The 14,789-nt window shown below is 39.0% G+C and overlaps 1 protein-coding gene across 1 annotated transcript in view; it reads left to right on the top strand.

The window, feature by feature from the left end:
* Positions 1 to 14,569, top strand: part of eif2b3 (eukaryotic translation initiation factor 2B, subunit 3 gamma) — a 40,433-nt gene extending 25,864 nt beyond the window's left edge. Inside the window, exons 6-12 of the mRNA XM_047368854.1 lie at positions 1,491 to 1,580; positions 4,513 to 4,649; positions 4,828 to 5,018; positions 6,423 to 6,485; positions 6,626 to 6,774; positions 10,535 to 10,638; positions 14,345 to 14,569. Coding sequence (XP_047224810.1) covers positions 1,491 to 1,580; positions 4,513 to 4,649; positions 4,828 to 5,018; positions 6,423 to 6,485; positions 6,626 to 6,774; positions 10,535 to 10,638; positions 14,345 to 14,397 — 787 coding nt within the window. The 3' untranslated portion in view covers positions 14,398 to 14,569. The remainder of the gene's footprint in view (positions 1 to 1,490; positions 1,581 to 4,512; positions 4,650 to 4,827; positions 5,019 to 6,422; positions 6,486 to 6,625; positions 6,775 to 10,534; positions 10,639 to 14,344) is intronic.
* The last annotated feature ends 220 nt before the right edge of the window (positions 14,570 to 14,789 follow it).

Here is a 14,789-nt window from a genome sequence, read left to right as displayed (position 1 = left end):
GCTTTGTTTTTTACGAACTTTTAAGTCGGTACAGCATGCTTTGAAACAGCTAGGGGTAACAGAGGGTATGTGGCTTTAGTAGTAAAGGGGCCAAAACATACAACAGCTACTAGGTGCTTTCAGGAACAACGTTCCCCTCACTTTTATTATGTAACGACTGAGAAGAGAGAGGAGGAGGATAGGGCATCAGGACAGGGTGAAGACCGATTTCTCTCCTGAATCCTGGAGGATGACATGATTTTCTTTGCCTCTTGCTTCATAAATGCCACATTTTAACTGGAGCTACACTATCTCCGTATGGGGAAGAAATGCGTGCATGAGCGGATGCACAGTAGGATGTGTGTGTGTGTGTGTGAGTGAGTGAGTGAGAGGCCTCAGTCAATATAAACATGTCTGACTGGCAGCTGTCTCGTGGCACCAGATATGTGAATGCACATCGGTTGTAGCTGACATCGGGTAATAAGCAGATGTCACTGGTCTGTGATGTTTATGTAAAGTAAAATGGCTATTTCTTGTTTTCTGTAAGCCACTCCTGCCTGGTGTCCCACAATGTGGTTGATTAAAAACTGGTTTCAATAAATGAGGAGCAAACATTGAAACATTATGAATAAATCAAAATAAAATGTCCGTCAGGTCACACTTTTGGAGGTCCAGAAGTGTCATAGGTCAATAGAAAAACAAAGCCTTAAATAATTTTGATACATTTTTCAATAAATTAATAAAAATGGAAACAATTGGATACAAAAATAGATCATTAAACAAATATGACATTGATAACTTCAAACAAAAACTTCTAGAATTATTTCAAGCGTGTCTTCAAGTATTTAATTATTCAGAGGTTATCAGGAATGCATCAAAATCAGTAAGCAGGGCTAACACCGCTCTAGTCAAAGTGATTGGTCTTAGTTGGATTGATGTCCCAGGTTTACCAATCAGAAGTTAGGACATTTTAAACAGGCTACACTCGCCAAAAAAGTCTAGAAATAATGACAAATAACACAAACATATTAATTTCACGTGTCATATCTTTTGTATTTCAGTGTCAGTATTTTCAATAATCTTTTGATGATGTAACATTGTGGATTACGGTTTTGTGTTATGCCTCCTATCTTGGTCATGTCTCCCTTGGTAAAGAGGCTTTTATTCATGGATACTAACTGGTTAAATAAATAATCGTACTGGCATATTTAAATATTTAGAGATTATTTCATTTATTTCTTTCCTCGTTTTAATGATTATGAGATGTATAATTTATAATTTAAGTTGATCAATTAATTAATCTACATTTTGGCACTTCTGTCACCCAGTGAGCATCTGGGGTTATAGTGTTATTTGTGTTTTATCTGTGGTTTGGGGGAAGTTTTGTGAACAGATGCATCATTAAATAGAGCATCTTAACTTAAAGGTGTTAATTTGAACTTATGTTTTCTTGTGTGTGTTTATAAAACTGAAAGCTGTAAAATTACCCTTTTTTTTCTTTTAACCTGCAGACATCCCAGGATGCACATCAAAACAGGCCTGGTGGATGCTCACCTCTACTGTCTGAAGAAAGCAGTTGTTGACTTTCTCACAGAAAACAAGTAAGTATTCCACTTAGCCATTTTAGTATGACTTTTGTGACAGTTCTTAAAGATGATGGAAAGTTCTCCCAGTTTGTGTTTGCCATGCAAAGGTCATTTAGCAGCATACATGTGTACACAGTCACATCAGCTTGAACCCTCGATCACTGCCTGATCTGTTGCAACTGTTAAACGTGGTTCCATGGCGCGGAAGGCTTTGAAAGGGTCTGTTAGCTGGTATTCTAGGAAGGTGTTAATTTGTTTTACTATGTGCCACTGAGACAGGCTGTTAGGCCTTTAGCCTCCGGAGTAAAGCAGTGTGACACTGGCCTTCTGTTGCAGCCCAGTGTTTATATTCCCCAGCTGGAGGATCTACGCAATATCAACGTCTCGTAAATCTGCAGGGTTTGTGGAAAATGATGTGGCTCACCTGGTTTAAGAAGAAAAACCTTCCTAATGCAAACAATTATTGTGGTCCTACTTTTGTAGCACTCATCTTAGCCATGAGTGTCATCCCTATTTCTGGCTTTTAATGATGCATTTTAACTCTGTTTCCCAGAGTGGAATACCGGGTGGAATACCACATTTAACTTAGTAAATTTTAAAAATATAAAATTAGCTTCAAACTTTTTTTTTTTTGTTATTGTGGATTTTCTCTAGTTCACAAAGTGTTAAACTTATGCATTTAGTCCCTATGAATCCCCAGTGAATCAAGCCATCATTCTGCCTGAATATTTGACCACTCTTATTGGTCAATGGAAAATGGTGAATTCCCATGAACCCAGCCTTTTAAACACAGTCCGCAGCTTTTTCGTAGAACTTTAATTTTAACCTTCCATTCAAAAAAACAGTTTGGTGGGGTTTTTTGGGACCTGTTGGCGAACCTATTTAGTCCGTACTATCCGACCGACCGACCGACTCGACTCAACTCACTCTATTAGGTACAACTGTCCAACTGCTCGGGCAGAAACTCAATGCATTTAGACATATAGACATGGTCAAGATGATCTGCTGCAGTTCAAACTGAGCATCAGAATGGGGAAGAAAGGTGATTTACGTGACTATGAACGTGGCATGGTTGTTGGTGCCAGACGGGCTGGTCTGAGTATTTCAGAAACTGCTGATCTACTGGGATTTTCATGCACTACCATCTCTAGGGTTTACAGAGAATGGTCTGAAAAAGAGAAAATATCCAGTGAGCGGCAGTTCTGTGGGCGCAAATGCCTTGTTGATGCCAGAGGTCAGAGGAGAATGGCCAGACTGGTTTGAGCTGATAGAAAGGCAACAGTAACTCAAATAATCACTTGTTACAACCAAGGCATTCAGAAGAGCATCTCTGAACGCACAACACGTTGAACCTTGAGGCGGATGGACTACAGCAGCAGAAGACCACACCGGGTGCCACTCCTGTCAGCTAAGAACAGGAAACTGAGGCTACAATTCGCACAGGCTCACCAAAATTGGACAATAGAAGATTGGAAAAACGTTGCCTGGTCTGATGAGTCTCGGTTTCTGCTGCAACATTCGGATGGTAGGGTCAGAATTTGGCGTCAACATCATGAAAGCATGGATCCATCCTGCCTTGTATCAATGGTTCAGGCTGGTGGTGGTGGTGTAATGGTGTGGGGGATATTTTCTTGGCACACTTTGGGCCTGTCAGTACCAATTGAGCATCGTGTCAATGCCACAGCCTACCTGAGTATTGTTGCTGACCATGTCCATCCCTTTATGACCACAGTGTATCCATCTTCTGATGGTTACTTCCAGCAGGATAACGTGCCATGTCATAAAGCACGAATCATCTCAGACTGGTTTCTTGAACACTGGATTCAAATGGTCTCCACAGTCACCAGATCTCAATCCAGTAGAGCACATTTGGGATGTGGTGGAACGGGAGATTCTCATCATGGATGTGCAGCCGACAAATCTGCAGCATCTGTGTGATGCTATCATGTCAATATGGACCAAACTCTCTGAGGAATGTTTCCAGTACCTTGTTGAATCTATGCCACGAATATATAGTACCTAAATGATTAAAGGACAATAATGACAACATTTTGCTGGTGTATTCTTTGTATATTTCTGGACACTGCTGCATGAAAAACATAAATGCCAGTCCAAACCTCAATTTATTGAAATCTGATATGACCAAGGTTAAGCTATCCCTCTTAAGATATTTCCTGTCCAATAAATTCAAACAAATCTGAAATCACCTCTGCTCACCCTGATAGTATTTTGAGTTAAAGAGATGTAGATATAAATCTTACATCAATCATTGCATCACTAATGCCCACTCGCCCCCTACCATATATCGTCTCTCTTGTTAGATGACTCACTCCTTTCTCCGGCTCCTTTCTTGGAATCTCTTTTCAGCCGCTCCTCTCAGGCTTTCCTCCTTCCTCCGTGTTCTTTCTCCGTCCATTGCTCGAGGACAGAAATAGACAAAGTAACTGTTGTTTTTCTCCTGTCATTCAAATGGAAATTCTAATCTCCTTTTAAAAGAAAGTAAGTAGAGGGGGCCTGGAGATGTTGGGTGGTGGAAAGGAACACCGTAGCAAAGCAAAGCCCGGTGCAGTGATGAGCAAACAGATGAAGATGATTTGAAGTGAGAAATAGGAAAGAGACTTTATCTTTATGTGCACATCATTAGTTGTACCAGTTCTTTTTGTTTCATACAATACAAGACTGCTTTTAAATAAAAAAAGGTCTATACAATGTTATTGCGGTCTGGTTAAATGCTGAACAAGGCATCACACTGTTTGTATGTGACATGAAAATTACTTTGAAGTTTTGACTAAAAGAAATAATCGGCCCCTTAATCCATTTTCTGTACCTGCTATAACTGAAAATAGTTGGCAGTTCATCACAGAACCTGAATATGCCTTTTAAATTATTTTATAAATTCAGATTAAATTAAAACATTTTTCTTTTGTGTGTCCTTTTTTTGCCCTAGGTCCATTTCATCAATCCGTGGAGAATTAGTACCGTATTTAGTTCGTAAACAATTTTCCAGAACCACTGACAGTCAGAAGGTGAAAGAAGATTCTGAGGATCAGACCCCGAAGAAGAATGACAGCTCTACAAACCATGGTTTGTGTTTTCAATGAGATCAGATCAGAATAACATTTACCAACCTCAGCGGCATAGCCAATAAAAAATAAAAAAAAAGTCTTTTAAAGCTCACAAATGAACCAAAAAAGTCAAAGCCACCTGCGATATTTGGTTTCATTATTTCTAAACCCCTGCCACCTTTTCTGGCTCTTCTTAGAGCTCCTCATCTCATCGCGGGACGAGCCTCTGCTCCAGCTGGCCCAAGAGAGGTCCTGTTGGAATGACCACCGCGGTGACATGAGTGAGGCTTACCATGGAGGAAAGCTTCGCTGCTATGTTCACATTATGGACCAGGGCCTGTGTTACCGTGTTAACACTCTCGCTGCTTACATAGAGGCAAACAGACAGGTATGTCAGAGAATAAGCCTGCTCCTCGGATATCCACATCCTAAAAGAACGCGTTTCCCCTGTGTTTGATATATTTCATTGATCATCAGAACTTTGTGGCCAATTTTCCATTCTTGGCTTTTCTAAAGCTTTGATATGCCAATACAGATTTTTGCCCATTCTTATTTCTATTTAGGAGCTCAGAAAAAGAATAAGAACAGCATTAAAAATGTCTTTTGAATAGAGTTCATGCCATAATGAGTCATTAATTATTTATATTAGAAGCAGAAGTGATGTCATGCCATGTGTGATAGACAAGTCGCTGTAAAACTGGGCTTTATCGTTTTGAAACAATAATGATTAGGGAGGGGACATTTTAAGTTGTATTTAGCATCTTATATTAGCACTTAGCACTGCTTGCTAGCACTGATAAAGTAGGCATCCCTAGAGAACGCTGTTTCTTAGAAAACAGCGTTCTCTAAGAAACTGAAGGGTTTAGTCCCCAGAGAATGAGGGCCCTTTCTTTAACTGTAAGATTACCAAAAGACAGTCAACATTTACAAACATAGCATGTTCAGTTATAGAAGGATTTTAAGCTCAAAAGTATAAAACAGAGAAACCTTGATGCACTCAGTTTAGCCTTCCTGTTATCTGCTGAAAGTGTCCCTCTCACTCGCTCTTGGAACTTTGAAGGAACTGTAGACATGTCATAGAAAATACATTTCTCTTTAAAATGGCTTCTTATACGTATGTGGCTTCTCTGACTTTATTTTTAAACACCTTGCTGGTATTAAAATAGCAAACTTTTATTCTTTTCTCTGTAACTAATCACCCTGAAGTGTGTTCAATTCAATTCAAATCAAAGATACTTTATTGATCCCCGAGGGGAAATTAGAATTCCAGTTCAACCCATCCAAACATACATCATGACACAAGACAAGGGGGGACGGGTCACCGAGGCTTTGCTGCCCACTCACAGGCGCTGCCCTTGCTAGATGAGAAAAGAGGCCACATTAGGTAAGTAGAGGGGGGAAAAAAATCATATTTCACACTTTATCCTTAGCAGGATACAGTTTGAGATTGCAAAAAACCTCAGCACAAAGAAGCAACAAATTTACAAAACAACATCATGCCAGGAACGGTGAAGGTGGTGTGAGGAGTGCAAATGTTTATCTTGAGCATGTGTGTGTGTTGCTGTCACAGTGACCTGGTAGGGCTTTCTTTGAGTTTCCAGTCACAGGTCAGGGCTGATCAAGGTGTAAATTGGCCTGCCAATTTCTCAATTTCTGTCTTCTTCTCTATATATTTGCTGTATTTCTTATTTACTGGTAGATCCTGTTGACCTCAATTTGGTGATCTGGTTCCTTAATATGTTTTTCTACTATTTAATGTTTTGTCTGACATCGTTGGTTTTCTCACGTTTAGGCCCCGAAGCTGTTTGAGGAGCCACCAGTTCACCCATCTGCTTCCATTTCTGAGAGATGTCAGGTGAATATTACCCACAAGTCAAAATCTTTGGTTTCCAAATTTCAGTTATCTCAGTCCAATTTATGCTTCATACCAGTGCATCTATTGTATTTAATATGCATGCTTCAGAGTAGGACCTACTGTTTTGGTTCTGCTTTTAGGTGGGATCAGACAGCATCATTGGACCTCAGTGCCAAATAGCAGATAAGACTTCCATAAAAAGATCAACCATTGGAAACTCCAGCACAGTGAAAGAGAAGGTCAAAGTCACTAACTCCATTGTCATGCATGGGGTTACCATAGAGGAGGGGTGAGAACACACACACACCTGTACACACACTCTTTTCCACATGTCCATTCATCCATCCATTCATTGGTTTTTTTCAGATTTCGTATTTAAAGTCTGATCACGATAGAGTTATTTACATTACATTTTCTGTCAATGTTTAAATTTATACTTAAAAAGTGGTTTGTGAAAGACTAAAAACACCAGAAATTTTAATCAGGAAAAGTATGAAGTTTATGAATGGAAAATGTGTAGGAACCCTATTTAAGCCTGTTTAAAATCATTTAGTGATTAAGTTATAAGAAAGAGTGTACTGTCTAGTTTCTCATTCGCTCCACATCTCTTCTCCGATTTCTTTTTTTTTTTTTTGCTGCAAATTGTGTGTGGGTGTGTGCGTATGTTTTACGCAGATGCTAATGTATGTATGTGTGTCTTGAAAGGATGTGTAGCTGGTTTTGTTTTCTACGCTCTCTGAGGTCAAATAGAAATGGCAGTGTTAACAAAGCATCCATTAGTGTGCAACCAGCTAGAGACCACAGCCAAAAGAACACAGCTTCTGATAGAGAAACCCAACACTTGTGTCTAATATCGGTTAGGTTCCAGTTTTCTCACCTGGACCCAGTTTCCCAATGGTGAGCGAATTGTTTCAATACAGTTTGGCCTAACTTGTTATACATGCACAGCTTTCCAGGTGCATATTGGCAAAAGGTAATTAATAAATCATTAAATAATTAGTTATGTCTCATAATTTAAATTAAACTGGATATTAATAAGCAAATATACCAATAAGTATTTCAAAGTATCAATAAATTACTGAATACTTAATGAAGGTGCACAATAGGCCTAATTGCTAAAGCTCAGTGCTTTCCTCTGGCTGAGTCAGATAAGGGGTTAATATGTGGCATCTATTCATGGGGGCCAATCAGTAGAACCAACAAGAAAAGTCCAATTTATGAAAGATTTTTTTTTTTACCTCCTTAATATCTTTGTGCCTAGAGCTAGCTCTGTGTATGTGTTTGTGTTTCTATAGGTGTATGTGTGAGTAGGGTAGCCCCCCCCCCACTGACTCTCTTGGTTAAACCTACAGATAAACAGATCAAAGTAAACATATAAAGTAAATTCCTGATTTGCTGCAGTAATCAACAAATAATTAATAGAGTACTTTACAACACAACTATAAATGTCTATAATGGTTAATTCTACATTTGCTTCCAAGTTTGAATGAACACTTGAATAATTATCTATCTATTGATCTATCTGACGGAGGCAAGCCTCTTGAATTATTTAATAAGTTACACAATACCAAAATTAACTATTATTTTGCTTTTTACTGATTTTAATTTTTGCATCTGTTTGTGATCTCAGCTTATTTAATTGGAAAAAATAAAATGTTCTCTTTTTTTTTGTTTTAGAGAAATTGTTAGAAAAATCAAAAGCAATGAACTAAATTTAAAAGAGCATGATGAGCAACATTTTTAAACTTCAAAAAGTCATCTGAACTTTTGCTAGCAGTGGGAATCGTAAGAACGCAGTGCCGTTGTACAGAGAGCAACAGAAACTACAGTAGAATTAGCATGTAGATTGATCTGTTCAGTCTCTGAGCCAAGAATCATTTTGGAAGGAGGACTCAACTTGGCCTCTGTTCCAAATTTTAATGCACTCATTCACAAGGTCCTTTTCTTTTATCTCAATTTCTTACTCCTCCTCCCTTTCTTTTCATCATGGCCCCAACGCCATCTCCCTTCTCATTCGGTCTCCAACCATCCCTCCTTAAGCTCTTTCAGGGAGCCCGGCCAGCCAGCGCGGGGACCCTCATCATGCCCGTGTAGGTGCACGCACAAAGCCATGAAAGAATGAGAGACAGGAGAAGGGAAGAAAGGAGTGAAGGGAGAGCAAGCTAGCACGCAAGAAAGAAAATTGCAATTCTTTCTTTTATTGCTTTGAGGACATAAGAAGGATGGAGAAAGAGGGAAAGAAAGAGCCAGTATGAGGGGATTAGCGGACCCCAGCCATGTCGCTGAAACCCCTTGCATTTCTGATTTCTTTGTTTGGAGCTGACCAAAGCTTGTTGACAAAGCTCTGCGTGTTTGGGGAGGGGGATAGTAGGGGTCAACTTTATAGGATGGGCACACAGGAGGTGGGGGTTGATGTGTGTACATGTTTGTGTGTGTGCTTGTGTAATAGGGAGGGAGGATGTGGGGGTCATGACAAGGAGGAGCCCTGGTGTTAGTAATTAGTGGTGTTTCAGCTCCGAAGCTTCTTTGGTGGTCTCCCCTTCTCTGTAATGTTACAAAACTCAGAATCTTGTAATCTCCCGTCACCAACTACCACCACTACCTCCTAGGTAGTCACTTATGCACAAAGACACAGACACACACACAGACATTTCTCCCTTTCCCGTCCTGGTCTAACCACCTGAATGAAATGGGCCAATACAAACCTGTCTGTGTGTGAGGTATGGACAGCCAAGTGTGTGTGCGTCACTGCCCGGGCAGGACCCGCGTGTGTTCTCCACTTGGCTCCCATGGCTTCTGCTACACACACACATTCTGCATCTCACACACTTGGACATACACGCCCTTTATGGTTTTCCGGGTGCTGGACACACAGGCATCGTCTGTGTGTCTCTCCAAGAATTTTATGGTGATGGTTTGGCTGAATGAGAGTACGCACGGCGGGTTGGCACGGCCCGCTCAGGTGGAACTGCAGCACAAGATCTTTAACTCAGGCAAACACACACACTCTCACAGCATAGGCTGTTATTACAGTAGCTGACAGTAATGCTAATGTCATGTCATTAAGTTCAGTTGATTGGATATTTCTGAGTTTTCATAGCAGGTGTGGAAAGGTGAGGAGGAGTAAAACCCTCAACTCTGTCCGCTCGGTTTGCACTGCAGCTGTGTAAGGAAAGCTGTGCATAAAGGTTCTCTGATGTGTTTGCAGGAAACATGTAGCTCAGTTGAAAATTAATATTTCAGCACTAATGGGACGCGAATTCACCTGTTGCAGGTGCTACTTAAGCAGAATTTATAAGTGGGATTAACTTAATTCCTTACAGGGAATTAACTCACTCTTGAAATTTGGAAATTTGATTTTGTCCCTTTCCACATCTGTGTAAGGACAGAGGAAATGGAAAGTATGGAAAATGAATTGTTTTCCTATACTTTATTCCCTTTTTTATGCTATCTACAAGATAGAAATTTGAATTCCTGAAAAGTAAGGAGGCTTTTAGTTTAGATTTTATATTTAAATGCTGTGCTTTATCTTTGATTTGCCACATCACAGATCAAGCTTTTGTCCAACTCATTGACCATTTTGGTTTTATGTGACGGACAACACAAAATGAATTTGCCACACTGCTGAATCAGAAGCTGCCTTCAGCACTGTGTTGCCATACAAGTCGTGGCACATGCAGATACCAAAACTGAACAGGGGAAACATTTTGAACCAAGAAATCTAAGTCTGGAGTTGAGGGAATTTCTGGTGGAAAAATCTGAAATAGGAGGAATTCTTCAAAGAGGTTTTGCCACTCTCAGAAACGTTGTTTTGCCCATGTATTACCTCAGCTATGACCAAGCACAACCAAAAGTCTTCATCTTTTTTTTCCCCCAACCAATAACTTTAACATCTGTTTCTACTTTTCTCCCTTCCTACCTGAAGCAGTCCTAATCTGTTGAGATTTGCTCTCCCCTGTGTATAGACAGCCACCTCTAAACACTGAAGTGTATACGTGTATGATTCCAACAACCTTACATTTAATAAAATGTGTGTGTTTGATTTCCAGATGCAACATCCAAGGCAGCGTAATCTGCAGTAATGCAATCATTGGCAGGGGAGCAGACCTCAAATATTGTTTGGTTGGAAATGGACAACGAATTGAGGCAGAAGGTGAGACTCAACAAAATGAACACGCCCATACTTTAAAAAATAAGCTCTGAGGGTTCTTTCTTATTCCATTTCTTACTTACTTACTCTGTTGTTTTAGGCTTGTTTTCACATTCTTTTTATAGGCACATATTATTAAGCCCTGTATCAAAGGGCACTTTTGTGACATTATAGTAGTGATGAAGCAGTTTCCACCAGATGCTCTTCATTGAGGATGATATATTAAACTACAGCAAGCCAACATTTTACTTGTGTATCGTCTGAACCGTCTTTTTCTTTTTATCTTCCAGTAAGTCAGTTACAGCAAAAGACAAGCATTACTTGTTCACGTCTTGTTGCAGGTGTCAAGAGATGAAAGAGTGGGTTGAAATTAGAGATGTGCCCATCTAGCTCTTCTTTGCCGGAGCCAATTTCTGTTTGTTTTTTTTTGTTTTCTGACGTTCTGATCTCAACCTTTTAACCATTTTCTTTATTCTAAGGACTATAACACATGAAAGAAAAAAATAATGCTGAGTTTCTTTGATACAGACAGTAGTTTTGAATCCAACAGAAAATGAAGGAATTAAAAGAATATTCCCATTCATGCATTAAAGCATATGGACTTTAAATTTGTCGCATTTAATGAATAGGAGATTAAAAAGTTAGTTTTTTTCAGTAATTGACCTGCCAAACACCAATCAGAGCTGATTAAACAAAAAATTGGCCGATCCCGATCTCTGATTGGTGCATCTATAGTTGAAATGTAAATGTGTGAATGTCAATGATGTCTGTTAAATCAAAAAACTAGATAAATATGTCCTTTCATCACTTCAGAAGATATTAGTCAAAAAAATGGCCGTAGTAATTTCAGATTCTTAGCAAATGTTTGTGTGGACAGTAATGATATTTTAGTATACTCATTTCAAAAAATAAAATAAACATTTTGAGGTCTTTTTGTCGTTTTGAGATCATCGTTTCTGTAATATATGGATCCATAGTTAAAGCAATGTTATACGGCTTCATAATAAAATTATGCTAAAAAAGAGGCACTATAAACAAACACAAAGTTGATGAAATACTAGTAATCATTTGCAGTATCAAACTGGAATTGCACCAATGGATCATTACAGATAAACACATCAAGCAACAGGATGTACTTTCATAAGCTTTGATGCATAAATGAGGATCATCTCATAATTCCTTCATTTATAGCCAGATTGAAAACTCCTGCCTCTGTCAAAGAATCTGTAGCACATTTCCTTTTTCTTTTATGAGTTATAGTTCTTAAAATAAAAAGAAATCTAAGTCAGCAGGTCAGCCCTTAAAGAAAACTGGAAATTTGCATCACGTGTAGAAAAAGCCTGATCAGTTCATCTCTGTAAACCCTCTGTAGAAAAATATAAAATTAGTTCCACCTTGCAATATACTCTTTTGTTTAATTTCCAGTGCTTCCCTCTAGCTGACTCAGATAAGGTGTTAATGTATGTGTGGCATCCATTTAAGGGTGCCAAGCATTAGGGCCAACAAGGAAAGTTTCTTCTTTCTTAAAATCTGATTTGTCTGATTTCTTTTTTTATTATTTCTTAATCTCCTTGTCCCCAGAGCTAGCTCTGTGTGTGTGTTTGCGTTTTTATACGTGTATGTGTGTGTATGTTACATTGACGGAGAGGTTAGAGAGCACGGCCAGAACAGGACCACCCGGAATTCAACAGCAGCAGCCTGCAGCCACGTCCATGCACACACACACACACACACACACACACACACACACACACACACACACTTTAACTTGTGAACATGTTAGAAAAAGGGAACAAGCTTGGCTACCAGACTAAGAAGCCTAATTGAGTGAACAACAGGGTGCTTTAGGCAACAACAGTTTGAATTGAATTTGAGGTAAAATCATCTTAAAATGAAGCAGTTCAGACCGCTCTGCAGCAAAGCTAAGCCCATATCAGCTTTTTGTTGTCTTTTGATCTCTTTTTTTTTTTCCTAAACATGAACTAATCACTCTCATTCACTGTTGTTTTATGCTGTATATAAGTCCCCCTGTGAAAGTCAGATTTATTCAAAAAACACAAAAATTGCAGGTGTTTTGTCAGCATGCAAGCATTATTCTTTTTTTTTTTTTTTTTTTGCATTTGGAAAATGAAGGACTTATTTAAACCCGCTGGTGCCTGTTTAACTCGTTTTAGTATCAGTTTCTAAAGATTCAATGTTCTTTTTTGATTACTCTTTATACAACATTAAATGGCGCATAAAGCTTTCGTCTCCTTTTCTCTGTTTTGTTGTAATGTTTGAATAAAAGATAGCTCCTTGTTGCCAATCTAGCAGTCTGACCACAGGCTGTTAAAGACATTATACACCCACCCTACCGCTGAAGCTGTTAGCAGCCAAAGACCACCATGACAGCCTGACAGACACACACACACGCTGCATTCACAATCTTTTATCAGCTGTTGATTCTTCTTCTATTTTTTTTGTTTCAAAGCTGGATACCTCATCTCTTTGTGCTTTGATGCACATTTTTATCATCACCATAAAGAGACGCAACATTTTTCGTGTCTTTATGTTTTTTTCACAGTTTATATATGTTATGTTGCAATCGGGTTAAAATAAAGTCACTCCAATCAATATTTGGGTAGATGTACATCAAGCCCAGCATCCTCTCTACTTCCCATCACAGCTTCAGCAGGAGAAATATGTAAGCACGCATGGTGTCACTACAACCACAACCTATACTGGTTTTTGGAGGCGTCTCTGGCTCAAACAGCATACGCTTTTCCTCTTTTACACTCCAGTCCCTCCCCACCTTCCCTTTCCTTCCCTCTCCTGCAGTCCCATGCTTCATTTGTCCTCCCCTTTCACACAACAGTGGCTAAGCTCATTCTGAGCAAAAGATTCCTTCACACTAAAACCTGTCTGTGGATGGAACATTGCTCTCTGCCACCATTTGTTTTGGATCAGCACCGGTACTTGGTGGTGAAGGAGGGATCCAAGGAGGAATTGTGGCTGTACTCCATGTGTTAGAGACGTTTTAGGTTAAAAGAGATCATCACACATATTAGTCCAGCAGTTTGGGATATAACAAGTCGAATTACAGTAAAGATATTGAGATTGTCTGAAATCTCTTGCATTTTTCTGCAGGATACAGTCTTCTGCAATCTTGTTGTAAGAAGGGAAATTATAAATCTTAATAAACCTAAACAAACAATATGACAAAATTAACATGGTCAAGAAGCTGCAAATGAATGTGATTTGTTGCTTATAATTTAGATATTTTTTATATTTCTTTTTTTTTTTTTATCACAAAAGAACTTAGACATGCCCTGCCTGTCTGACCTCTGGTTTAGTTATGTGTGTGCATACAGTATAAATGAATATTTAGCTTCAAAGTAAAGATGATTTGTGGAAGTTGGAAGCATACTCTCAACAAAACATCATAATGTGACATTCAGGCACAACAAAAAAATAGAATATATTTTGTATTTAAATGAATTTCAGAATTGTTGAAACGGAATATAAATATAATTGAACCATAAATGGCTCCCAATATCATGCATTGTTGCTAATGTTGCACTCGTCATGGGTTCTAGGTAGTTAGTTTAATCTCTTATTTCCCTGATAAATCTGTGATTTTAAATCACAACTATCACCAAAGATGGACTCGTAAGATATTTAATTACTTATTTCCACCTTTCATCACTAATTTTGTTTCTTTCCTTTTCAGTTGAGCGGACAAACGAGGTCATCGTTGGAACGGACCAACTGATGGAGATCTAACTTCTTTGCAGAAAAGGAGAAACATCACTCTGTTGACCTGAGAGCAGCAAAGCTGATAGAATAACTGGTCCTCTAGCTGACCTATCAGAAGCCTGGAAGCTGTTGGATGGTCCAACAATTTTTGGGGCTTTTTGTTTTTACAATAAGTCTGAATAAAGACAAGTTGACTTCAGTGCATGACTGTGTTTTTGTATTTTCATTCTGCTTTAACGCCATAAACCGATAATGACCAACATATCTTGGCCATTCTGTCACCACTCTTAGCCTTCATCAGATCATTGCTGTCCTCTAATAGTAGTTCTCAATTACTCAGTTTACAGTGTTCCAGAGGGAGGAGCGTGGACACACACACACCACACACGCTGACATCTCAGTGTGATGGTGTTTACACA

The sequence above is a fragment of the Girardinichthys multiradiatus genome, chromosome 6, assembly GCF_021462225.1.
Source record: "Girardinichthys multiradiatus isolate DD_20200921_A chromosome 6, DD_fGirMul_XY1, whole genome shotgun sequence".
Lineage (NCBI taxonomy): Eukaryota > Metazoa > Chordata > Actinopteri > Cyprinodontiformes > Goodeidae > Girardinichthys > Girardinichthys multiradiatus.
This window is presented reverse-complemented; position numbering and strand designations above follow the sequence as displayed.